Below are 25,625 nucleotides of genomic sequence, written 5' to 3' on the forward strand. Positions count from 1 at the left end.
AAACCATCAGTCCTTGTGTCAGCATATCCTCTTATCATGTTGTCACAGTGTCATTGTTCATAATCCTCTACCTGCAGTAGCTTGTAATTTTCTTCCTAATGTAAACGTAAAGGGGTTTAATCTACTGTTTGGTGTACAGTACTTAGTTTCCGTAAACATTGTCCTGTACTTGAATTTGGTCTTGCACAGTGCATGTAAGAGACTGATAGAGAGTCTAGTTTGGCAGAACATGCCAACATGGCTTTGACTGTATTCCTTCGTGAGGTTAATTTCAGGAAATGCTGCTGACATTTTGCTTGCAAACTTGGTTCTTTATTCTGATGGACTTGAGGTCGGCAATTAGTGTTTCGGTTTAAGGAGGCTCCATGTGCTGTATATAGGCTGCTGCTGAAATTGCCTAGAAAATTAGCAAAATTTCGGTTCAAATCAAGAGATATCACAATCAAAGACTGTTACATATTAGCTAGTGACAGATTTATTGATCTGTTTATTTAGGTACATTTAGTTGTCACCAGTGCAGCAGATAATGGAGTAGTAAGAAATTGTTGTATAGAAAATATGTAAAAAAAATACCTCTAGTTGCTATAAAATATGTCCTGGCCAGGAATATAGGTCTAGTAATGATCTGCATCTGCCTCAAAAATCCAGACACACAACATTCGGTGTCAAGAGGATTAGGACCACTATTAAAAAACGATTTGAGTTTTGACTTTTTTCTCAGAATTTACATTACCTGTAAGGCCTGTGACACAGTAAGCTAAACCAAGATCTGTTGGTTAGAGATTATTCTGACTTAGGGGTTCAGCTTAGTGGATCATTGTAGTGCAGGGGTTCCCAACCCATGTTCCTTGAGGACCACTGCCCTGCTTGTTTTCCAACTATCCCTGCCCTACCCATTGCTGATTACTTAGGTCAGGTGTGTTCAGTCAATTAGAAGCTGGAAGATACCAGCTTATCTCAGATGTTGGTGGAAGGTGGGGAAGACGAAGTGAATTGGTATCTTCAGCTTCTGATGGTCTGAACACACCTGATCCAGGTAATCAGCAGTGGGTAGGGGCAGGAATTGTTGGAAAACCAGCAGGGCCTTTGTAGTAACTAGTTGTTTGCTGTTGGCTTTGTAATAAGTCAGAAGCCAAGAGTTACTGTATGGGGAAAAAAGTCAGAACTCAGTTTTTATTGTGGCCCTAATCCTCTTCGGTAGCTAGGTGAGTCAAATTGTAAAGAATTTGTTTTAAATATGCACACAGTAAACAGCCTGTTAAAAAGACACAGAGGTGTTCTTACCATCAAATATGAGTTTATTTATTTATTTTTTTTATAAATCATTCTTACAAAATTGGCATTTATCTATTTCATTTGTGACCTCTAAAAAAAGTCTGTTAATTACAAGGTAGGAGGGAAGAGAAGGCATTAGGACAGCTGGGCTTAACTGAGTCCTTACAACTCAACAGATTTTACCGCTGATTGGAAATGTAATACAGCCAATCACTGATAAATAATCCCAAACAGGAAGTGGTCATGCGTTGTCACCTTAGCAACAGTGTCCAAACACAAAGCTGAAAACAGGGTGTATAATAACAGAATGGAAGCTGTGACTCATCCAGTGTATGAAGGCAGGGATAATCAGTCCCTGTACATGGTGCTATTGCCGCTTGTCTACTGGAAAAAACAAGTCTAGGACAGACAATGTTCGGCATGTCAAGAACTCAAATGTTGATAAAAGGCACAAATCAAGAACAGACTAGTTTCCGCCACCACTATAAACACCAACTGCCTGGTACATTTTGGATAAACCTTCCATCTGTGTTGAAGCACACAGTGATAACTTGCATAATGTTCCTTCCGATCAAATGGCAGAGATGAGAGAGGCATTTTAGTGGATACAGAGGTTTTCCTTATGGACTAATCCATCACACTCTGACTGAGCTCTGGACTCGATGATTTAGTGTACCACATGCCAACTGAAAGATGGAACAGTTTCTGACAAGTTAGCTGACCTGAAACCACGCTGTGAACGAGGTAATTTAAACCCAACTGTCATAGTCTCACATCCATTATTGTACTGCATTGTGGGAAACTGTTACAGCAGAATCTGCAAATGTTTCCATCTGGTACAGGAGACCCAGCTGCTTATTATTTCCATGTTTCAGTTGGCATAGTCTTTATTGGGACTTTGCAATTTGACTCCCATGGAGAGCCAAGATGGTGCAGCCCAATCCAATTCTAGATCACTGTTGTATGCAGTCTTTTAAGGACTTAAAACTCTACCACTGTGGCAGAGTGAAAAGGGGATAGCTCTCTTGGGTAGTTCTGTATAAGAAAGAAGTGATTGTGATGGATGTTTCCTTGGAAAACCAATGCACAGTGAAACATAATATGAGCTATATATCAGCATCTGTATGGATTAATGTGCACCACATGTAGAAAATAAACTAAATAAATACCATTAACTACCCTCAACAATGTCGGATCAGTCTTATGTTCTCACCATGTCATCTCGAATTGTACGGCCTTTTTTTCCCCCCCAAAAAATAAATACGTCTGTACAGTGCTGAGAATTGAAGGGGTTGGAAATGCATGGTGTGTTTTTTTTTTTTTTTTTGCAAAGCTGGGAGACATGGTTCTCATGAGATTCAAACAATCAGACATAAAAGGTTTGATATGGAGTCAAGCACTATGGTTCTCTGGAGATGAAATAAGATCCAGATGAAGACCAAGTGAGGAGTATGTTTTTCCCAGAATTCCGTACTGTAGATGATCAAACATTTTCTCTTGTGACTCCACATTAAACAGACCATAAATCTCTCCTGGTAAACAAATCGCGCTCTAAACTTAAAGTCTCTGACTGTAAATACAAAGTGATATTCAAAACAATGTGAAAGAAATGATATGCTGAAACCATCTAGCTTTGCTGTAGCAGTGTTTGGATATAATACTTGGAAGCATGAGCATCACCTATGCCGATTGTGAATGAATTTTATATAAGCTCTCTGAAGAACTAAATAAAAACAAAACAATAAAAACAAAGTAAAACAGTCATTCAGTGTGCAACACTGATATTGACTATGTCGATGACAGCTACTGATTAAGACGCAGGCTGAGCAGTTTTAGATGAGACATTATGCTGAATGTCTGCCTGACAGAAAGGCCACTAAAAGCACGCTGCTTCCATTCAAGTGTCTGCAAACTAAATGTGTGAGTGGACTGTCTGTGCTCTTGGCTGCATGCTGCGTGCAGACCTAATAACAGCGTTTAACAGCTCAGCTACGAGCCAGCCATTTTCTCAGACAGACTCTGTTCAAAATGATCATTTAAAGGTCACGATAACTAGTTATTTTAGCATTTTGATCTGGGTCTCTAATACCAATAAGGTAATTTAAGGTGCAAAATGTCAGGCTGTTTGATGTGGAGCCAACAGTGATGTGAGCAGCCTTTAAAAGCAATAAACAAGCTTAGCCACAGTCAGGGTCAGGCAGGGCAGGGTGTGTTCAGGGGAAAAAAACAAAACAAAACTATCCTTCTAAAGCTAGCGTTAGCCAACAGGTCATGTTTGTGGGTCACTGCTTTCACAGCAGTGGTCCATAATGTGAGAGTGATTCATCAACAGCTTGGCCTCTGGGAATAAAACAGCACTCCAAATGAAATAGATTTACCTAATTGAAGCCCAAACGTATCTCTTCCTGACAAATGGAGTTTTGTCAATTTAATGGCTCTGAGGTCCTCTGATATGTCACAGAGAAAAAAACATCATGATGACAGGAGAGCCACAGCAGACTGACGACTAGAATATTTCAACAGGAGAGCATCTAGGCATCTCGATGTAATGTAGGCAACATGATGTGCAATAAATTTTAAAGGCAGACCCTGATGTCAGAATGGCACTGATGCTCAGCGTTAAAAATCACTCTACAAGCACTCCCATGAAATGACGCTGGTCACTAAAGACCTGCTATGCTTTGAAATTTTCTCCCTGTAAAGATAGTGCTCTGAGGCTATACAGGAAGAAACAAATGGGGGAAACAAGTTTGGTTAGAATGCAACGTTCTGCTCCATTTCATCCAGAAATGTTCATTTTGCTCATTCCAACGGCAGGAAAATGTACTCCGCCTGAGCTTACGGTTGGATGAGCCCACTTTTGAAGGTTCTGTACACACCACACACACATACACACAGAAGAGTGCAAGTGCAGAGAATTTGAAGAAGAAAATAAAAGATGATGAAAGTAAGTGAAAAAAGATGAAAAAGGTACAACTGCCATGGCCAGTATGAGAGGAAATGGGATCTGAAATGAGATGTTTTTCTAACTTATCTTAGTGATAACTGGGAAGCAGATAGACCATTATAAAAGCCATATCAGCACATCAAGGAATGAGCCAAGGATAGCACAGACAGGAAGTTTTCAGATTTCAAGCTCAAGGATGTGTGTCAATAGCCGCGAATAGCAGGAAATAACGGCTGCTTTGCAATGAAAACCTTGTTATTCATAGGTTGGACACTGCTGTTTACCTTTTCTGCCCTGAAATATATTAAACTGATGACGCTCTGATTTTAAACCTCTCAGAGGGGAAAAAAGGTCAGTGATAAAAGAGAGCTGATTTGTACAAAAATCAAATCAACTAAAGAGCAAGAGCAGGAATTTGGTAGTATTATGTCCTGATGCTGATTAGGGAGGGTTGCTAGGAGCAACCGGGAGGATTTGTTGTAGGTGGGGTTGCCAGGTTTGATGACAGACACCTTCCCTCTTCTACCATCCTGCACATGTGCCAAGAAAGCAGGAAAGTCAATGTCGTCCTTGTTCATGTTGTACAAAAAAATATTCTATCCAATAGGTCTTGTCGTCAGTAGTGTGTGCTGTGTGTTTGCACATTTGCGAAACATACAGTACTGTTTGGCATGTCCATCAGTTTGTGTACTCCTCTTTGTCTGTGTGTTTGCATTTTTTGTTTGTGTTGTTCAAATCCAAATGCCATCTGCTTGTTTCTATTCATCCCTTCCCGCATCAAGTCCTGGCAGCAGCAGCGCTGTGGTCATTGGCAATGTGCTGAGTGGAAGACAGAGCTGTGTTGCTCCCTGTCCATCCTGGTGTAGTCCTACTACTCCTTCTACTCTCCACAGAGTCTCTCTCTTGTGCCTCCCCCTGCGTGGGGTCTCCCCAGAGGGGGCGCCGGTCCTGTCAGAGCCTCTCGATGTCCCTGTATTTCTTGCGGAGGATGGAGACCTGGTCCTTGAACAAGACAGGGTCCAGTCTCATCTGGGAATGGACCAGTGGCATGGCGCCAAACCAGCTGGCGAATTTGTTCATGCAGGTCTGTCGTTGAGCGAAGTGGTCTGGATCGGCCCAGCGAGAAGCCCTTGAAGACTGAATCACCAAAGAGGAACAAGAAAAACAAAGGGAGCATTTTAGAATCATGTTGTGTTATGAATAATTATTGCTTTACCTCTGTGATTCCCAACCAGGGGACATTTTACAGCAGAGGGAAGCTGGAACGATTGTGGACTGCTCAACATAATAAATACTCAGCTATAAGTAAAGATTGGTGTGTGGCATATCTTCACAAAATGTAGTAACCTGTGAGCTATAATAACAGTGAGCAGTGTTTTAACTGCAGGAAAATTAGCGGGTGAGCCGTGATGTCTATATAGCTAAATACAAAGTTTAAACTTGAAATAGCATAGGGGAATGGAGAAAGAGTTTAAATAATTGCTAAATGTGTAGACTAAACTGTTGAAATAATTAGCTAAAAATTGTGCATAAGCAAAACATTATCGAAGAATATTAAATAGCTTAAATAGTGAAACAAAATGGACCTATAAAAACAAAAAATGGCAATAAGTAGCTAAAATGGTGAAAAGCACAGTTTTGTGCAAGTGGTAGAAGTAGAAATTTAAATAAAACCATTCTAAGTATTAACACTTCAAATGTATGACAAAAATCACAATAACAATAACTATGTAATAAAAACATCTGGTGGGTGGTGTCGACACAAGGGTACTTCTAAAAAGAGGGTACACCAGCCAAAGGCAGCTTAAGATGACTGGTGGGAAGTCGATGTTCTCATTGCATGAAAAAGACTGATAATGACAATCGTCTGCGTTCTTCCATTCACTCAGAGTCCAATGTCACATCACACTGACGAGAAGACATTACTGAATGACAGTTGACATTAGTGTTTCACAATAAATCATCTGCTGGATCATATTCTGTATTTTCCTTCTGTGCTTCTGTCTCTCTGCTGTTAATGACTTGTCCTGTTTACCCGTGGGTCATACCAAAGGATTTTTAAGACAATAATTTATGCTGTTCATAAAGCAGTGACAGTTGATTCCAGATGAAAGGCCATGACGCACACAGAAAATAGCAGCATGAATTATGATTCAGGAGATGAAGACTATAATATGGCTGTCTCATCTCCGAGATGTAAAACTGTTACCAGTTCAATGAGTTGTCTTCTTTTGGATTACCAGCTCTGTAACAAGTTGTCAACTATCCACAAAAATGGACCTAGTGATGAAGGGTTTCAGTGTGCTCTTACCTGTCCCATCATTGTCTCCTTGTACTGTTTCTTCTGTGTGACCTTGATGGGTGGCAGCTTGGTGACAGCAGAGACCAGGAAGTTCATCAGGATGTCCTCACAGTTGGCCAGCTGGTCCACCATGCTCTTCAGACTAGTGGGCAAGTAGTTTGTGTACAGGTAATGGTAATACCTGAAATGGAAGACACAAATAAGAAGAGGTAGCTGATCTGGGTAGGTTAGAACTTACCCAGCAGGAACATATTTAACTGTGAGGGTTAAACCTTGCTTTTACAAAAATACCTGTTAATGTCTTTACATGGGTCACAAGAAAAGGTTTCGATCACAAAAATGCTGGGAGAACAGCAGATAAGAACCCATTCAAACTGGCAGAGAACATAGAATCAAAAGTGTTTTTCAAAACTTCTCCTAAAACACATTTTAAAAAAATCTTCATTTTATTCAAACTCCTTCCATTAAAAGGTATTTGTCAACATTACACAATTTCACAATTAGAGCTAATGTTCAAATCTACTTTAAGCATCAACGAACATATCTTCTTTTTGTCTTTTGTGATTCTCACTTGTAACCCTTTTTTGGTTTAACATCTTTGTGTTTTGGGCAAAACAAGATGTTTGAACAAACCTAATGCTTTGGGAAACTAACATTTAAACTGACCAAAAAAAAATTATTTGCTGCCAGATTCAAGATAAATACTTATGAAGGTTAATGATCACACAATTTCATAGCTTTAAAGATAACGTTAAAAACTGATTTTGTCACAGAACTATGAAGTCAGTCCCATTTCTTCACACAAGTCCCTGGATGGATTGAACAACTGACTTATTGAAAGTGATTAAGCATTCAGCTGCAGTGATTGGCTGACTTCAGATTAATGGACTGCTCCTATCACAGCTGAGTGAGGACATATTAAAGCTGACAAGGCTGTAGTTCAACTAAATGTGGGAACTGTGGAAAACTGTGTAGCAGATAAATTGGGTCTTTTTTTTATTTGGATAAGACATACCCAGTGTCAAAACAGTGTTTCCTGAGGCTGTGCTACACTGAACATCATGTCTGCTTTCATAATCTATAGATCACTGCATCAAAGTGTTGTATCAAAAGAAAGGCAACTGAACACTGGAGAGCAGAGTAGAGCAAAGCTGTGATCCCCGTATAACAAAAGGGGAACAGAACAGACAGAAGGAGCATGAAAGAAAACAGCAGAGCAGAGCAAAACAGTGCGAACAGCTTCACACAGTGGTAAACAGACGTACAGTACTGGAACTAAGTTTTAGAGATCAGAAGAAGAAAATGTGAAGCCTGTACTGTACCTGTGGTAGATGGCGGCCCCAGTCAGCACCATTGAATAATCATTGGTCCATTTAGATGTGTAACCCCAGCGCTCCTTGTTGCTGTCCCAGAAGTGGCTGCGAGCAGGGTAGCCTACGATTCGCTCAGGAAAGCTCTGCCAGACGGTGAAAGCGAAGTCCACCTGGACATAGAAACATACAAAGGTTACCTGTTGTGGTGCAGAATGTGATATTTATATCTTATATATAAAAAAGGGTGCTGCTTTGTACCCCTTTATAAATGAGCTGTTGTGCTGTACAACAGAGGCGAAACCTTATCAAACACAAAGCAGTCTTCAGTCAACTTCTGTGGTGGTGATCGAAGTTTTCAATCAAATAATTAGACAAAAACATCAAAAAAGCCTCAGCGGCTCCACAAACCGCCTGCTCTGAATGACACCACATATCACACTAAAGGAGTACTTTTATCAATGAATACTTAGTCCAAATCCACCATAAAACATAATACATGTCACTTTTATCTGCTCTTCCTGCCAGAATTTGTCTATATAATCAAATCCCAAAAGGAAAGAAGAGATCTGACTCTCTTTTACTCTTGCTTGCTGTAGAAAAGAGGTATTTGAATGATAATAGAGCCACAAGGAAAGATATTTTGATGGTGTGCTGCTTTCAATTTTCAATTGAGCAAGTACTTTGGTGTGAGTCATAGTCAATGCAAAGACTGCTCAGGAAGTAGGCATTAAAAAAAAAAAAAACATTCATTCTGGGGAGCTTTTATTATGAAGGGCAGCTCTCCTCAACATGTTCACTTAAAGATGAACAAGGTCAAAACTAAGATTTTGTTCTTGTTCAGAGGCAAAAAAAAAAAAGAAAAAAAAAAGCGTATACTATTGTCAAGCTGTGCACTTGAAGATTTTATATGATAGGATAGGTGGAAGGATAATGTAAGGCAGACTGTTGAGAAATCTGTGATTGACACTGATATTTCCTGAGGTCTGAAAGTTTGGGGATTATTTGTCTGTCTTCAGGGGTGAAACAAAGGTCAGTTTGGGCAGGACTTTCCCTTTAGTGCCAACGTTGCCTTACCATCTTGATCCTTCGCACAAACAGCCTTTATGAGATCTAATACTACACCGTTCAAAGCAGCATCTGGCTTCCCATGGTGCTGTGCCAAAACATGTCCCCGGGAAAAACAGAAACAGTCCTGACAGCATAGGAAACAAAAATGCCTGTGACAGTGCAGCTCTTGAACATTCAAGAGGTACCGTGTGACTACAGGTGCCAAAAACATGGTGTGGAAAATGGAAAGAAAAGAGAGAGTAGGAGAAACAGGCAGAAAGACAAATGGAGGAGGAAAAAAGAAGGCCCTGAGAGCAAAAGTTAGTTTAGGCGATTTAAGAAACAAGCTGCAGAGCGATAACTTGAAAACACCAGGGACAAACAGAAAGAAAGATTAAACACAGAGAGAAAATGCAATAGAGTTTGCAACTTTGTCTCAGGAGAACCAGTCTAATGAGAATGAAAGGATGGAGGCAGACAGAGTGACAGAAGCAAGCTTTCTATTCTAGTCCATGTTATCATATTACAAAATACCTCTGTGGTGGATAACACCGTGTCTTCATCCAGGCTGAGGACGGCATCGGTCACTATGGTCTCGTAGGGCAAGAAACGGCTGCTCATCACCTGCAGGGGCAGACGCAAAGCACAGCGGGTTAAAAACAAATAATTAGAATGAGAACAGCTGGATTACCGTCTTGAAAGGGCATTAATTGATGATCATTTGGTTCAATGGAGCATGTTAAGATGTCGGAAGAAACAAATATAGAACGGAAGGCTGTGGGTGTGTGAATGTGGAGCCCTTGTTGTGGAGGACTGAAACCTTGTACACATTGTCCCTTTTTTCATTACACTGCATATTTTCTAAAATGACAGCATGGAGGTGTTGATGCATACAGATGACAGCTTCCACTGAACTCGATTGAACATGATATTGTTACCATGGCAACATTCCATGAAAATTTCTTTCCAGTTATTTGATATTGTATCAGACATCAGGAGATGACTGTGTTTAACAATAAAATCAACTTTTTTTTTTTATGGGGACTCAAGTTACTTATTCCTCTGTGAGCAAATTTTCAGTAAGATGTGCATCACTGAGATTAATCCATCCACTTTCTGTCACATATTCAGGTCCAGTTGCAGCAGCAGCAGCAGGAACAAAAACGCCCAGATTTTTCCAAAACATTTAAGGACAAGATATTCAATTCAATTCAATTGTATATTGCCAAATCACAATACAATCATCAAATAAAAAAAACCCCAACAAATCCCTTAAGAACAGCACTTGGCAACAGTGGAGAGGAAAAACTCCCTTTAACGGAAGAAAAAACTTCCAGCAGAACCAGGCTCAGTTTGGGCGGCCATCTGCCTCGGCCGGTTGGGGTGAGTGGGTGAGAGAGAAAAGATAGGTGACATAATCTCTCCATTATGATCTGAGTCTGCCTCAGGGTTGGGCCTTTAGCAGGTTTGTCTCTACACATGAACTCTCTCATATACAAACAGTTATATGATCAATTATTAATATAACTTTGACTTTGAATACAGCTGTTATAAGGGTGAGCCCAACCCTCTCGAGATTTCATTGTTTCAGCTACTACTCAAATGGCACACCCAGAGCCAGAGAGTAGAGATTTTAGAAAAAAAAAACTCCTTTTGCTTCCAATATCTACTTTATGCATTTTTAATTATCGCTTGCTAATTCATGAGAGCAGCAAGAAGCTCCTGCACAAAGCTCAGCATACAGAAAAGCTTTACTGCATGCTGCCCGTCACTGTTGAACAGTGACACAGTGCTGATACAAGCTTCCATTAAATCAATAAAAACATCAATGCAGACTGACACATACTGCGGGAGTCATGTGAGCCACATATGGTGCAAATTTACTTTATTTCTCCTTCACTGTTGAAAACAGAACATGTATATTTAATGGCGGATGAAACCAAATTGTATAATACATCACAGTCCTTAAATATTTACTGGAAGCAAAGAGAGGGATGGTGGCTGGACTTGGGTGGGTGGATGGGAAGATCAACATCTTAAGGATATTGAGGATATTTAGATGGGAAGCCTTTGGTCTGTTGCTGCGATGAAAGATGCTCGAATGAGGGAAAACAGCAGCTTCCCTTTGACTAAGTGTGTGTATTGTAAAGTGGATGCCTGCTTGAACTCAAAACTACCTCCCACACAAACATCTCATGAACACACAGCTTTAATGGATACGTATACACCAACACATCTATACACACACATATACACAGGCCTGGAACCTGCTATTCAGCACTGCTCTGAAGGTCAGGTCTTTGTAAGAATAGTTGTTCTTTTAAAACACCACCTGCACTGAAAAGCTGTTACATTTACATTTAAGAATAGTCAGTGTTGACCTCTTTTCTCTATTAACACCTGGCATTGTGTGCCTGCTGCGCTTCAGCAGTGACCTTACACTCAGCAGGTCTTCATCACGCCTACAGTTGAGGGCAGCAACAAACACCGAGAGAAATGCAAGACTACATGGCTTCACTGTCGAGCTGTTTAAAGCTTGTTATCCACTCTGGTGCTGCAACTAATGATTACTTTAATTGACAACCAACCTACTCTTGTTTATCATAAAATAGTTAAAAAAGCCCATGAAAATTTCCCAGTTAATAATGATAAACAGGAGGCGTTAAATGCAGCTTGATAGAAATGTAGTTGTGCATCAAGGACCACACGATGCAACAGTCCATTGGAATGGGAGATAATTATAACATCAACCAATTCTAAAGATCACTATTGTCTAAGGTGTTTGTGGTTTGACTCCTTTTGTTAATCCCTCCATCCCCCTGATGTCAAACACACGTTCTTCTTATGAATATTGACTAGTGGCATAAGAAAGAAAAGTGTCTTAGATATTTTACTGCTGTTTAAGACACTTTTTTTATGGGTTGGTTGGTTTCTATAGTTTTATGATCTCACCTTGCTAGTTAAAAGGTCAAAAAGGCAGAATGAACATATTTTGAAGTCTATAAAACTAATATCAGGAAAATAAGACATTTTCATAGTATTTTACAGAAGGGACCTAAGGCCTCTTCATCACACACAGTGGAAACCTGATGTGCTGTTGGGCCTGATGTTCTTCTACCTCGCTTCTTTCCATACACACACCAGAGGAAACAATGGAGGCTGAAAGTTTCTGGGGTGAAAGAGCTGATGAGTGCACGTTTACAGATCAGAGAAAATGAGAGTGGAAAGGAGAGAGGTGAGGCAGTAACCTCCCTCTCATTTCTAGTGGCATCATTACTGCTGTAATGTCCTGCGGGCATAAAGAGAAAAACAAAACAACCTAATCTCTCTGCTACATGTTTTCTGCCAGAACGTGACAGACAGAATACCAGTGAAGAAGAGGAGGAGAGCGAGAAAGATAGGAGACAGGAGGAGAGACAGTGACATTGAGACAAACAGTAAAAAGGGAAAAGAGACAAAGAGGATAAGAGGCTGGTGTTTCCAAGCCCCAGATGGTTTGTAATGTTAGGAGCATGACATATTAGCCTGGGGCTTTCTGGTGCTCTCCAGGAATGTGAGCTCTTACAGCAGGAATCTGCCTCCAGCACTTCACCTCCTCTCTAAAGGACAGCAGCAGTGGAGAGAGACAGGAAAAAGAGAGGAGAGGACAACCACTGTCAAGATACTCATACAGCTTAAACTAACAGTCATAAACCAGCTTTTTGGCTACCATGCCAGGGAGACAGAGAGGATGCCAGAGGGAGGGACAGAGGGAGGAAAAGAGAGAACATGGTTAAAGGATATTGTGAACAAATCTCATGGAAAGACCAGAGCTAGCAATGCTGCCATGTCTGCATTACTCTCCAGTTCTGTGGCTCCTCCTGAAGGCATAAATCTTCCAAACAGTTTCATCAATAAAGGCACCAACATTTGCTAAAGCCACTGGGCACTACAGTTTTCAGTAAATTATATTCAGGAATGAATTGTGTATTTGTTGCAGACTATTTTCATCTGTGGATTAATACACATTGGTTTCATGCAGATTTTATGTTGCCACACAACCAGAGGCTATGTTTCTCGCTCTCATTTGATCTTACTGCTAAGTGCAAACAGACCAACACAACAATGACAGAACAGGTTATAAATAGTTAGAGAAAAGTGAAAGGACCTGTATGTTGGCATTTTTAGGCCCAAATTGTTTTGGGTCAACAAAAATACATAAAAGATGTAGCTTTTCTCAACTATTGCTGGCAATGTGTAGGCTTTGAATCAGAATTTAGACCCTGTGTTTGGAAGTAATAAAGAAAGTAAAACTGAATTGATGACTGGATAAATAAAATATCAGAAATCTAAATAAGTTTTGGAAATTAGGAGGGAGGATGTGCATTGTGGGATTTCTTTAGTATTTCCTAAAATATAACTACAGTCCTGAGGAGAGTGTACAAAAAAAAAAAACAAACAAAGAGTAAGGAAAGGATGGTGCAATGCTGAAGAGAAAGTAAAAGAAGATGAAAAAAAGAAATGACAAAAATTGGAAAAGAGAATCTGTGTGTAAGGAAGAGAATGAAAGAGAGAGGGGATAAGGAATAAAAAGGCAGGAAGAGAGGTGAGAGGGAGGAAAAACATTCTCTCGTTCTCTCTCTCTCTGTGGGGTGGAGGAAGCACAGCTTGGCTCGCCACGGTAAACACAGAGCCCGTTACAACCACAACAAACCACAGGCTGCCTGCCACACACACACACACAGACACACACAGACACACAACACTAAGCCGGTTCTGCTTGCTTTTCACGGACACACAATTACAATTGGAGTATTCCTGCTGTGACTGACAGCTTGGGAGAAACCACTCAGAGCCACAGGGAGAGGTAAACCATAAACCCAGCCTATCGCCAGCTGACTGACACCAATGTGAAACCACTTCTTCGGATTGGCAGCTGAAGTTAAGTCCTCATGAGCAAGAAGGGAGAGGACATTGGAGGACGAGTCTGATGTCTCAGAATACAGATGAGCAACCAGATCGTGTTTCCTTTTCCTAAAAAAGCACCCTAAACAGGAGCTTGGGAAATGTAAAACTGAGCTCAAATTAGTGTTTAGGGCAAATATGACCCTGTGTGTTCATGTCTGACCTTTGACTTGTACTAGGAGAGGTCACACGAAACTCAAGATAACCACAGGGCAGAATCCTCAGTTTAAAAGCCTAATAAGGTTGTAATAATAATAAATGCTACTCAGGCATTTCAGCTCTTGGTTCTGGGTTGTGTCTGGCTTGAGTGTTAACTCACAAGAAACAAAGTAAATGACAGTGACATGTACATGATGTCTTTGAACTGACATGCTGAGAAAACTGCTGCCCACTTGTAAAACAGCATACTGTCACTTCTTATTTAAAACTATGCTTGCAGTGCAATTGTTTCTGTATTTGAGAAAAAATATATAACTTTTATGGAAGTGCTAATATCACAACTGAAAGGCATGTTCGGTTAATCAATTAGTCAATCCACAGAAATTTTATCTGGAACTATGTTGATAATTGTTTCAGCCTTTTTTAAAGCAAAAATGCCAAAGATCGTCCGGTTCACACAGCTTCAGTCATGATGATATACAGTTTCTTATGTTTTATATGACTGGAAACTGAAAGCCTTTGAAAAATGAAAGAAATTGTGATGGGCATTTGTCACTTTATCTACTTCATCATCCACTATTCCATTTTGTAAACCACACGACTTATCGATAAATCAAAAAGACAGTTTGCATATTAATCCATAAGGATGCTAATCAGTTTTAGCCCTAACAACATAGATTTGAACACATTTAGGAGATATTAATTACAGAAAATCAAACCTCAAAAATAAACATACAAAAGTAAATTGTCTTCTGGGCATGTATATTGTGCATATTTATAATGTATGTACTTCTCCAGAGAGCTTTGTTACTTTTTTCCAGTTAACTGCATATTTACTTATAATTAATGTAAAGAATAAACAGCAATAAATACATTACACATAAATAAATGTTACTTTGCATATGCACTTACCCATTAGTAGCTCTTTATCTTTCCTAACAATATGCATTAGCCTTTCAGCTATGCTTTTTTCTCAGTGTATATTATTCCCATTGCTGAGCTTTAATTAAAACCACAGAAAGTGTCCTTTAATGGAATCAGCACAACACAAATCGAAACTCATTAACTCCCTGAAACTCTCATACTGAATAAAATATGCCAAGATACAGTAGCTTTACAATTTGAGAATATAAATAAGATGAGCAATGTAATTAGAAATGATAGTGATCACACCTATGAGGTAACAGAGGACAAGTGACAAGTGCGCTCAGGCTCACCTTATTCTCCCCTTCGATGACGATGACGGGCACTGAGGTGGCAGGCCAGCGGTGCTTTGCAGGGAGAGGCTTGTCACAGTTCCACAGGACGATAATCTGGGAGAAAGAATAAAGTCAGGCGTTATTACTTGTGCAAAATATGTGCATTGTATCTAATTTGATTTGCTCTAACCAAAACAACTCAGAACACACTTTGCAGCTTGTTACTGAATCACCCCATTGAACATATGACATTTACTGCCCTGCGGCCAGCAAATGTCACCTTATTACAGCCTTGTTACAGCCAGAAGGGCAATTGAAGTGATAAAATATTTCCAATTATGGTTCCAGAATGGTTTGTACAATTCAGCCCACAGCCAATCACATCATATTGTCAGGTTTCATTTTTAACTACAACATGTTGCTGAACACATTTTCCAGCCCACGAGTGCCACACTCCACCTCCAATCACATAATGTTTCATTAAAAAAAAAAAAAAAAAAAAAAAAAAAAAAATCAATGAAGTCTCCAGCCACAGCAATATCATGTAATATATGTACTACAGGGCAGCTGACATGCTGATATCCATTCACTGCACTACAACAGCAGACCTCATAAATACTTGATAAGAAACGCACACATGCAAACATCTGTCTAATCTTACACACACAGTTGTTCTTATATCTCAGCTTATGCATCTTAAATCTGATGTGGCTTTGGTGACATAATTGCTATTCAGACCGTGATTTGGACAGATTGTTTGTCTTCACCTGTGAAGCTAACTTTGTCTATAACCTTATTTAGTATAATCAGAGTTGAAACATCTTGGCATGTGATTGATTATATATATAAAAAAAAAAAATGTATGCAGTACAGAGGTGTGAGTCTCATGAAATCACACTAAACAGTAATTTTGGGGGCTTCCAGCATGTTGATGTGTTTTTAAATAGTAAAATTGTCCTTACATAGACTATTCGAAAATTCAGGAAGTGTTTTTTCCACTACAAAGCTGCGCACACATTCTTGAATGCCTCTGAAACAGGAAACCTGTTTATAGGAACTTCCCCTTAAATGTTTGTTACCTCAGGTCCACATTAAACACATCCATCATGTCCCCATTCAATACTACACAATACTGTACTAAGTGTATATTATGTGGTAATATAGACCCTACTACTTGGGCTGATATTGTGCTGCTTGTACTGATGAGAAATAATGTGAAGCACGTAAAGAGTGTATGTAAACCCAAAACTTCCCAACACTCACACACATTTTAAAAATGTAACATGTTTTACAGAGCTAGGAAGAAAATATTTCAGATGATTTACTACTTTAGTGTTTTACGAGCTTTGCCTGGAGCTGCAGCTGCACCATCTGCCATGCTTTCACTTTCAGCACTGTGCACTGCACTGGGGGCGAGTTGCATCTGTCCAAACCACATCCAAAAATGGAGCGATTTTAGGATGCAATGCATGGTATTTCTGGTGTATTTCATGTTGTTATTTTTCAGGATTAATATAATGAATAATCAAGAATAGTGTGGAATATGTTAGTCCAGTTTGTTAGTATGTAGTAGTGCATTAAGTTATCTCTTTATAGACAAAAATGATTTTTTGGAATTAAGAGACAATTATTGATAAATAATTTAACAGGAGCACATCATCAGTATCCAGTCCTGTAGTGTTTAGTTGCTGAGTGTCAGCTAACATTTGCCCTGCTAAAATTTCCTTGACCAAGCCAGTAAATTAATCCATCCTAGTTCCACTGTGCAGAGCTGTAGATGATACTGTGCCCTGATGCCAACGAATCACAAGAATTTCCCTGCAGGGATCAATAAAGTTTCACATTATTCTCACATTAACTGCGTCACATGCAGCAGTTCCCTTCAGGGGGCTCTGCACCCTGACTGGACCTGCCAAATTATGAGCTATAAGCCATGCCAACAGTCTTCGGCTATTCGCGTGTCACCACGGTGGCTGTGTGTTGTTAGTGAAGTTATTGAGACTGAGGATGGAAATATGGCAACGATACAAGAAAACAATGATACGCAGCTCTTTGATAGACCTACAACTATCACCTAACAATAAAAATATAGATAAAAAAATATCATTCATGTTGCTGAATCTGGGTGTCAATGCAAGATAACAACAGGTATATAGTCTGGTTCCCTGTGCACATACTCACAGTTGAGAAATGCGTTAATCTACGCTTACAGGCTTCTATTCCTGTTTGATTAGAAAGACAGATGGTGTCTCTGTCAGCTCACCAACCCTCTCAGGGTGCTGATGGGAATATTGTGTATGAATGCCTGAATGTGTGGAGGAGAACACTGAAGAACGTGTTCGTCTATCTGCAGCAACGAGTGCATAAAAAAACGTTTCCCTGGAAATGCGCGTGCAAAGCTTCACACATGAGCACACACCCGCAGCAGGAGGTCCACTGTGTCAGAATGTGCCTTAAAAGCTTTCTTGCATCCAATTTAGCCTCCTCCACCCTCTGTGTTCTTTCATTCTCTCCCTTCCATTCATTTATTTATATCCCTTTCCTCATCTGCTCGTAGCCCAGCAGAAGCCTTCCCCTCTTTCTGTACAAGCCCAGAACACAAACACAAAAGCACCTCCATAAAAAACAAAAAACAAACAAAAAAAAAAAACAATAAGGTGACAGAGTTCAAACGCCACAAACTCGCTTGGACTTTCAACAGTCCTTCATCATCAGGAGAACTTCGCTCAGTAGTCATGGGGTTGTAGATATTTGACAGTTTGACAACTAACAACATTTCCACTCAAGGACATTTAAAGGGGTTTTACACTATCAAAGTATGATATTTAATATTCAGGAGAAATACTGCTCAGGCTGTGAAAACAGTTATCTAATTGATGATATAGTGACACAGAATTGATTATATAGTGATGTCATCATGTGGAGACTGCAAATTTAAAACACAAAGTTACAAACTAGAAGGGTATAGTTTGAAAGATGTCCATATTTACCAGGCAGAGGGAGCCTAAGAGAAAGATGCTATTAAGTTGCACTGTGGGAAGTGTAGTAGCCAGTCCCCCTTCGATGTATGAGAAATTTGGCTTGTGGTGCAAAATTAGAAGAAGGGTTTTTATTAAAGATAGCCTTAATATCCTTAAATCCTACTTTCTATATATCCTTAAAATTAGAAATTAACCAAATTATAGTTCTGGTTTCAGAACTAGATGTAAGGGTTCATACTGGCTTCAGTATCAAAACATTTCACACAGTGCCCAGCACTACACACAGAGATATGCATCCACTCACATGGATAGCATATACACAAATAGACAACCTCAAACACAAAATACCCACTAGTACAAGCCTCCCACCCACATATAATACACACATTCATACTGTATATTCCACTACACATATACACAAACTCATCACATAACCAACACACAATCACAGAATTGTACATTCATGCACAAGCTTACATGGAAACACATCCCTCCTACACAAAACACAAACTTACTCATACTCTGCTGGCCAAACAAACAAACATGCACACACACACACACACACGCATGCACGCACGCACGCCCACACACACACACACACACACACACACACGCAAACGCCCACACACACACACACACACACACACAAAAATTAGCCATCTGAGAGCAAATTCCATTTCATTTCCCACACTGGTAAGGAGCAAGCAGGGGAATCAATACATGCTGTCTCCAGCTGTGCCGAAGGGGGTTTCGCTGCCATGGAGACAGATGTAGCACCACCACAAACTGCCACCCTAATTCAATCCACCACAGTTAATATACACACACGGGATGAAGGTTGAGCTCTGTTGTTGCTCCGGTTGGAAAATGCGATCACAAAACAGACATATGAGCCAGATAATTCAGTGCGATTTGGGGATTTATAGGAATGCTGCAGTGAAGACACCAGCACATGCACACAAACAAAATCTTTACCTGTGCACAGTATTGGGACTTGGCCACAGCTACCAGGAGCTTGAGTATGGGCTGGGACTGGGACACCAGCGGGGAGACAGCATGGATGACAGCTGTGAACTTGGGGTACGGTTTAATACCTGAAACATAAGACAGACGACACTCATTAAGTTATTTCAACAAAAATCCAGGAAAAAAAAAAATGCTGGCTGGAACACAATGAGCCGACGATCAGTCATCAAATATAATTTAGAGTATAAAGCCTGATGAGAACTGAAGGCTCACATTTCTAAATGCTTCACATCTATTTTCAATGAAAGATGAGTCTGTCAGCAGTTCAAAAAATATAGATGATTTAATACTCAGAGATGTAGTTTTTTTTCAAGCCAGTCTTAAAATATTCAACAACGTTAATGTGTTTTGAAAATGCCAGATCTCTTGATCACTGAATATTTCATTTTGGAAATGCTGCAGCCATATCTGCAATCCAGTGAGCAGACAGCTAACTACTGATGTGACTTTAAACTCAGTCTGACTTGATGTTGGAATAAAGTAATCGAAGCTGATAATGAGCAGGAAATAAGATATTGAGAAAGACAGATCATAGAAGACTTTAAATTTTTCCTAATTTAAGTCTAATCTAACCGAAATCAACAAAGCATGGTGCAGAGGAGACAGCATTAGAAGAGTTACCCTACCACCACTGAACAACCCGTAAAATGAAGTATATATTTTACAGCTTTTAAAACTATCCTTGTGATTTGTAGTGAAAAAGTAAAGAGTTTGCAGAGTCTTTAGAGACATGGGACGGAAATTTACAACAAACTCAGAGACTAATTTTTTTCAAAACACTGAACAAAAGCTGAAGCAGAATTACTGCCATGCAGCATATTCTGCATATTCAGATGTATATGCTGTTTTCTGATTTTAGCACATGATCTCTGTGGCTTTTATCACTGTATCCTGTATTACATTACACATTTCTACAGTCTCAATGTTTGCATTGAAACAAAACAAAAAGAAAAAAAAAACAACAGGCTGTACAGGGTCAAAAAACCAAAAACTTCCAGGCTATTTCATCAGCATAAAAGGACAAATGAGGAAAAAAAAAAAAAAATACACACACACACAAACATTTTTGGTAACAGCCAAAAGTAGCATTGCTACCACCATTGCCCTCAGCATATCAGAAGCTCCACCTCTACATCAACCTGTAGACTCTGAGTCTAGCCTCTGTTGAGCTGTGCTTGATGTTTATTTGTGGGGAGCGATGAGGTCAGAGTGAACTTAATGCCGTACATATTTTATATTTACATAATCTTTTGCATGTGAGTTGGCTGGCTGAACTTTGCCTTTTCCACTCTCCTATCCCATTAATCATCTTGTGACTCCCCCTTTGAAGGCACCAACCCCCCCCCCAATTTGGGAACATGTGTTTTTTTTAGACAACAGGGTGCTGCTAACCTTGTGGGAACATTTAGGTGAACTACTTTCCTTGTGGCAACAGGAAGGCACTCCCATGCACAAAGTACAATCACGTGAATCGTATTGAGCCAGGCCTTATCACCCAGCATCGCTGCCTGACCACTCTGATGTGTTCATGGCTGAATGGAATCAAATTCCTGTACTTGAGTTAATGGTTTTATCACGACTAAACATTAGATATGGGTGCACAGTTTTAGTTCATTTTATTTAAATTCTAATGATCTTTACTCTTGACAATTCTGTGGTATATTTGCTGTTTTATCTCTAGAGGTAAAATTTATTAGGTATAGCTATGCAATTGAATCCAATCCAATATAAGAGCAGCTACATATTCTACTTTTATGAAATCAAACCTCCATTTTACTAAGGCAAGAAAAACATACTCTGCTAGTGCTGTGTGTTGGAGTGTTAATACACACAATGTGTGAGTGTGTGACAGAAGTATCAATTCAAACTCCGATTTTATTCCCGAAGCCATCAGTGACAAAACACCTTGCCTCCTTAAACCCATCTGTGTTTAACTGGTTGCTTTTTGACGGATAAATAAACTAGCGTCCATTGAAATCCATGCCTGTCACTGTGCCCGTGTATTTTAATATCAGCTCTCTACCCTGAACCTTCTATCAACTGAATTTGTGTGTCTGCACTATCACCGTCTGTGAGTGTGGCTGTTTGTGGGGAGCTAGTGATGCCGGATGATGATGGAATGAAGGAGTGAGGGATGGAGAGGCTCCGGGTCACAGATATGTGGCAGGGGAGAATTCGGTGCCGCTGAACCGTATCGGGAGGAATTGGCTGCAGTGGCAGCAGCAGGATCAGCAGAACTAGCGATGCTGACTTAAAAACCAATGACAGGCTGGTGTGTCAGCAGGACTAATACAAACATCTGTCAAAAGCCCATTCCTCCACTCCACTCGCTGCTAGACACAGCTATTCAAGGCGAACAGCAGATCAGGGGTGAAGACCATTTTTCTGCTCCTCAGACAAATCCAGTCACAGCTAAACAGAAAACTACAGAAATGTCTTGCACAAAAATTGTGAGAGACCATTGTGCTGCAGTGATGAATGATAAGATGCCCCACCTTTAGTTCAGTGGGGACCAGTTCATAGCTACACAGGTGTATAGAAGCATTATTGCTGTTACACAACAGCACTTTGTACAGTTCATCATGTTTCTCTGTTTCTGTGTGCGTGTGTAACTGACCTAGTGTAGCATAGTAGAAGGGGAAGTCTCCTAGGTCTCCAGAGTACTGTGGCAGGACAAAGAGTCCCCCGGGGTGGCTGTTCCACATCAAGCTGCTCCTGGAGCCTTGCTCCAGCACACGGTCCTGGATGATCTGCAGACAGGACAAAAAACAATATTGGACTACACCACAAATTTTCTGCAAATGAGATTAGAAGTTCCCTGTGGAGTCTCTGACCTCTGGTTGGGTAGTGGAGTAGTGTTTTTATGTAGAGGCTGTTTTTAAATCAACTCATGCACATCTATGAGGATGCACATGCACGCCATGTGTGTCACAATATACCTTCCTGTCAATGATTTCATATTATGCCATTGATGTATGGAGCACTGACAAATGTAGGCAAGAAGTAAAAATGGATGTCTGGAAAATGCAGCATTTAGAATTAATAGAAAATTTGTTTGCTAATATTTTACTAGGAAGGAAATGCCTTGAACACTGTTAGAGCCACAGTACGTTTTGGTAAGTAACATTTAATGTCAACATAAATTCTGCTTACAAGAAAACTTTTATGTGGCTCTTTAAAATGAAATGCAAAAAACATAAAATAAAAATTTTACCAGCTGTAATTTTTTTTTTAAAATTCATGTTTCTTTTTTTTGCATTTTTTTTTAATCTGAAATTGTTTGAATAATTTAGTTTTACAGTCATGACTTATTTAATCAACACCTTATAATGGTGAATGCACCATTAGACTCATCAATTGCTTTTACATTATTCTGCACATAGATGATACATGTTAAACATTCAATAATCCACAATTTAATAAAGAAGGCACAGATCATATTGACGAATTACAGGCGATAAAGGTTTCATCTCACTTTTCAAACTGACTTAAAAATAATTCATAAAGATCTGAGCCACCAAATTAACACACTTCTGCCAGGTTACTTCTAAGGTTTTCAGAATAATTGAAGGATGTTACAATAAAAAAAAAAACTACTAAAATACCTTTACATTACATTTTACTCAGATCAGGGAGTAATCATAAAAATCAATAACATTTGTGTTGAAAATGATGGATGAAATAAAGGTTTGAACAATGAGCCTTGTAATCACACCTATAAAACATTTTACTGAGAAATGAACACAAAAATAGCAAGAAGCAAATAGTCATAAATGTGAACGAATTTCAGCATTGCTAATGTTCCAAGGCCCATTTCACTTTGGAATGATAAGAGTATTATTCAAAACCCATTCAGTGAATCAGAGCAGGTGAAAAACTGAAGTAAAAATTGAGTCTGCAGGTGTTGAAACTTAGAAGCTTGCTCCGAACGTTTGCTTTGTATCACTTCAGCAGCGGCTGATGATAGTGTCAAGAGGTAATCACTGTGGCACAAAGCTGAGCTGGAAAAAATATATGGTACTGTGTAATATTTCCTCCACAGACAAACGAAACTGAGGGATTTCTTTAAGCAGATCATGTCACAGGCATCTGAACTAAAGACAGACAAAATCATCAACTGTTTCTAAGCACCAGTCAGGCCCCTGATCCTTTCTGTGACCAAATACAGTAGTCAGTCAAACAATCCAAAATGAGAGAGGCCACTCTTTATCCCAGCTGCAGCTTGTGGTTGGCCAGTGCTGAACAGGCAGTCAGAGGAAGGAGATATTGCTGCTGCGCCCTTGAGCCATGCTAAATTGCTTCAGTAAAACAGACACAGGTTTGCGGTTGTGTTTTATGGCCACTATTGAATCGGGACCTGACGGCTGCTGTTGGCTTGGTAGCTGAAATGATGGGTATATAGAAAAGGTAAAGAGAGTGAGGTGGGTGATGGGTGAGCAGCTGAAAGTTAATAACATAGCTGGAGGGTAATATTACTGTAATAATATTGACAAAGCAAAAGAAAAATTCATCATTTTGAGGCAGAAAAGTGAAGAAAGAAGGGGGGGAAAAAAAGCAGCTCTATGTGAGTTTTTTTTTTTTTTTTTAACTTTTCCGAGCTTTCTCCCTGAGGGCAGTCAATAACCATTTGCCTCAGCTGAACAGATTAACTCGGAATCCGTTAACTTCTCTATAAAAACACTGCCTGCCACCTTAAAAACCCTGAGCCCTTTACACCTTATGAGGGGCAATTTTGCTTGCTTGGCTGCAGCTCCTCCCCCGTCGGCAGCCCTCAGTCGGGACATGATGGACGACTCAATCTCGCCTCAGAACAGCCACAATCAACCAATTAGAGCATGATAGATAAATCCTGCTTCTCTGCGAGCACACTATGAGCCTGGCTTTAATAGGTGAGTTTAATAGTTGTACCAGTGCTGCAGATTCAGCTATATTGACCTTGTGATTGGTCGAAATGTGTCTGCTTTCTGACAGGAAACACGGCATGATAGGTTGAACTCATGTTTCCTGGTAGCTTGCATGTGTGTGCACACGCACGCACACACACACACACACACACACACACTCCCATATTTTGACAGATTCAATCTCCTCACATACATTCACAAACACACTTGCTTTTTATTGACTTGCCACTCTAAACACTCTGTGTGTGTATGTGTGGGTGTGAGTGTGCATGTGTGTGAGTATCATTACAAATCTGCAGTGTGGAGGGTGTGCAGGCTCGACAGGATGAATAAACCATGTCGCTCGTTATCTCGGGGGCTGCCACAGCAACGGCATTTACATATGTCACCCCTTCTCCTTTTCACCCTTTCTCCCACCACTCTCCTCTCCCCTCGCTCTTTTCACAGAACAGTCCATCAGGATTAAGCGTTTAGCCCTAGTTGTATTCAGTGTGAAAAAACACACACACGCACACACACACTACAAACACACGCTCAAAGACTAACTGAGTCACAGGCTTTCGCCGTGTCACCTTGCTCTTTAGTGTGGAGTGACAGCATGTCAGCAAGGTTATGCCTGGGTGGAGCCATATGTATCTGGGCTGACACACTGACATATGGAGATGTGTTTCTGAGTCTGCACTCGTGCGTGCGTGCGTGCGTGCGTGCGTGTGTGTGTGTGATGGCTCACAGTGAGACAGGCTTAGATAAAGAGACCAGAGATTTTGAGCTAACTCAAATCAGACAGGCTATAGATACTGAAGCAATGACAAATTACATGCACTTTGGGTGTGAAAGTGTGTAGGTGCTTATGTGTGTGTAAAACTCAAATTCGGACGTAAGACTTGGGAGGTTACACTGTAAGTAAGGTTGTAGCATTGAGGGGAATCTTGCTCCAAGGCTTCAGCCGCGCAGTAAGAGAGGAAATTAAAAGCGTGAAGGGAAAGTTAGATGAGAGAAGAGGCAGGAAGGAGAAGACATTTGTAACTGCAGGATGAAGCCAGCAGCACATCCAGGTGTTAGTTCTGCATCTATAAACAACTTCTTTAAACTGAAGAATGAGGGATGGGGATTGGATGGCTAAATTGTTTTTCCCTGTCACAAATTCCCTAAACTAGGTTATTGTTAACAAAGTGGCTGTGCATGACAATAAGAGGTCAGAGGATGGAGAGAGACTTCTGAACTGAAGTGATACTCCACCGAAATCCACTGACCGCAGCCTCTGTTCTTAGAGAATAAAAACTCCAAACTTTTTTGCTTCTACTACTACAAATACTACAACAATCATTATTAACGATTTTTGCATTGGCCAGAAATATTATTACAGAAACTGTGCGAGCATATTGTAAAAGACAGATATGTCAGTATTATAACTTAAGTCCAAGAACCTGTTTTCAATCATTTGGAATAAAACAAACAGCTGCTTGTGAAACATGTGCTGAAATGTCCTTTTTGCTGTCTCCACACAACACTGTCCATCCTGTTTTGC

The 25,625-nt window shown here is 40.0% G+C and overlaps 1 protein-coding gene across 1 annotated transcript in view; it reads right to left on the reverse strand.

Annotated features, from left to right (window-relative positions):
* Window positions 1-2,565: 2,565 nt before the first annotated feature.
* The window catches only part of ext1b (exostosin glycosyltransferase 1b), a 98,973-nt gene continuing 75,913 nt past the window's right edge, over window positions 2,566-25,625 (reverse strand). Inside the window, exons 5-11 of the mRNA XM_026299523.2 lie at window positions 21,811-21,943; window positions 19,143-19,261; window positions 15,205-15,300; window positions 9,419-9,508; window positions 7,847-8,007; window positions 6,534-6,705; window positions 2,566-5,359 (exon numbers count right to left, since the gene is read on the reverse strand). Coding sequence (XP_026155308.1) covers window positions 5,174-5,359; window positions 6,534-6,705; window positions 7,847-8,007; window positions 9,419-9,508; window positions 15,205-15,300; window positions 19,143-19,261; window positions 21,811-21,943 — 957 coding nt within the window. The 3' untranslated portion in view covers window positions 2,566-5,173. The remainder of the gene's footprint in view (window positions 5,360-6,533; window positions 6,706-7,846; window positions 8,008-9,418; window positions 9,509-15,204; window positions 15,301-19,142; window positions 19,262-21,810; window positions 21,944-25,625) is intronic.

The sequence above is a fragment of the Mastacembelus armatus genome, chromosome 11 (assembly GCF_900324485.2).
Source record: "Mastacembelus armatus chromosome 11, fMasArm1.2, whole genome shotgun sequence".
Lineage (NCBI taxonomy): Eukaryota > Metazoa > Chordata > Actinopteri > Synbranchiformes > Mastacembelidae > Mastacembelus > Mastacembelus armatus.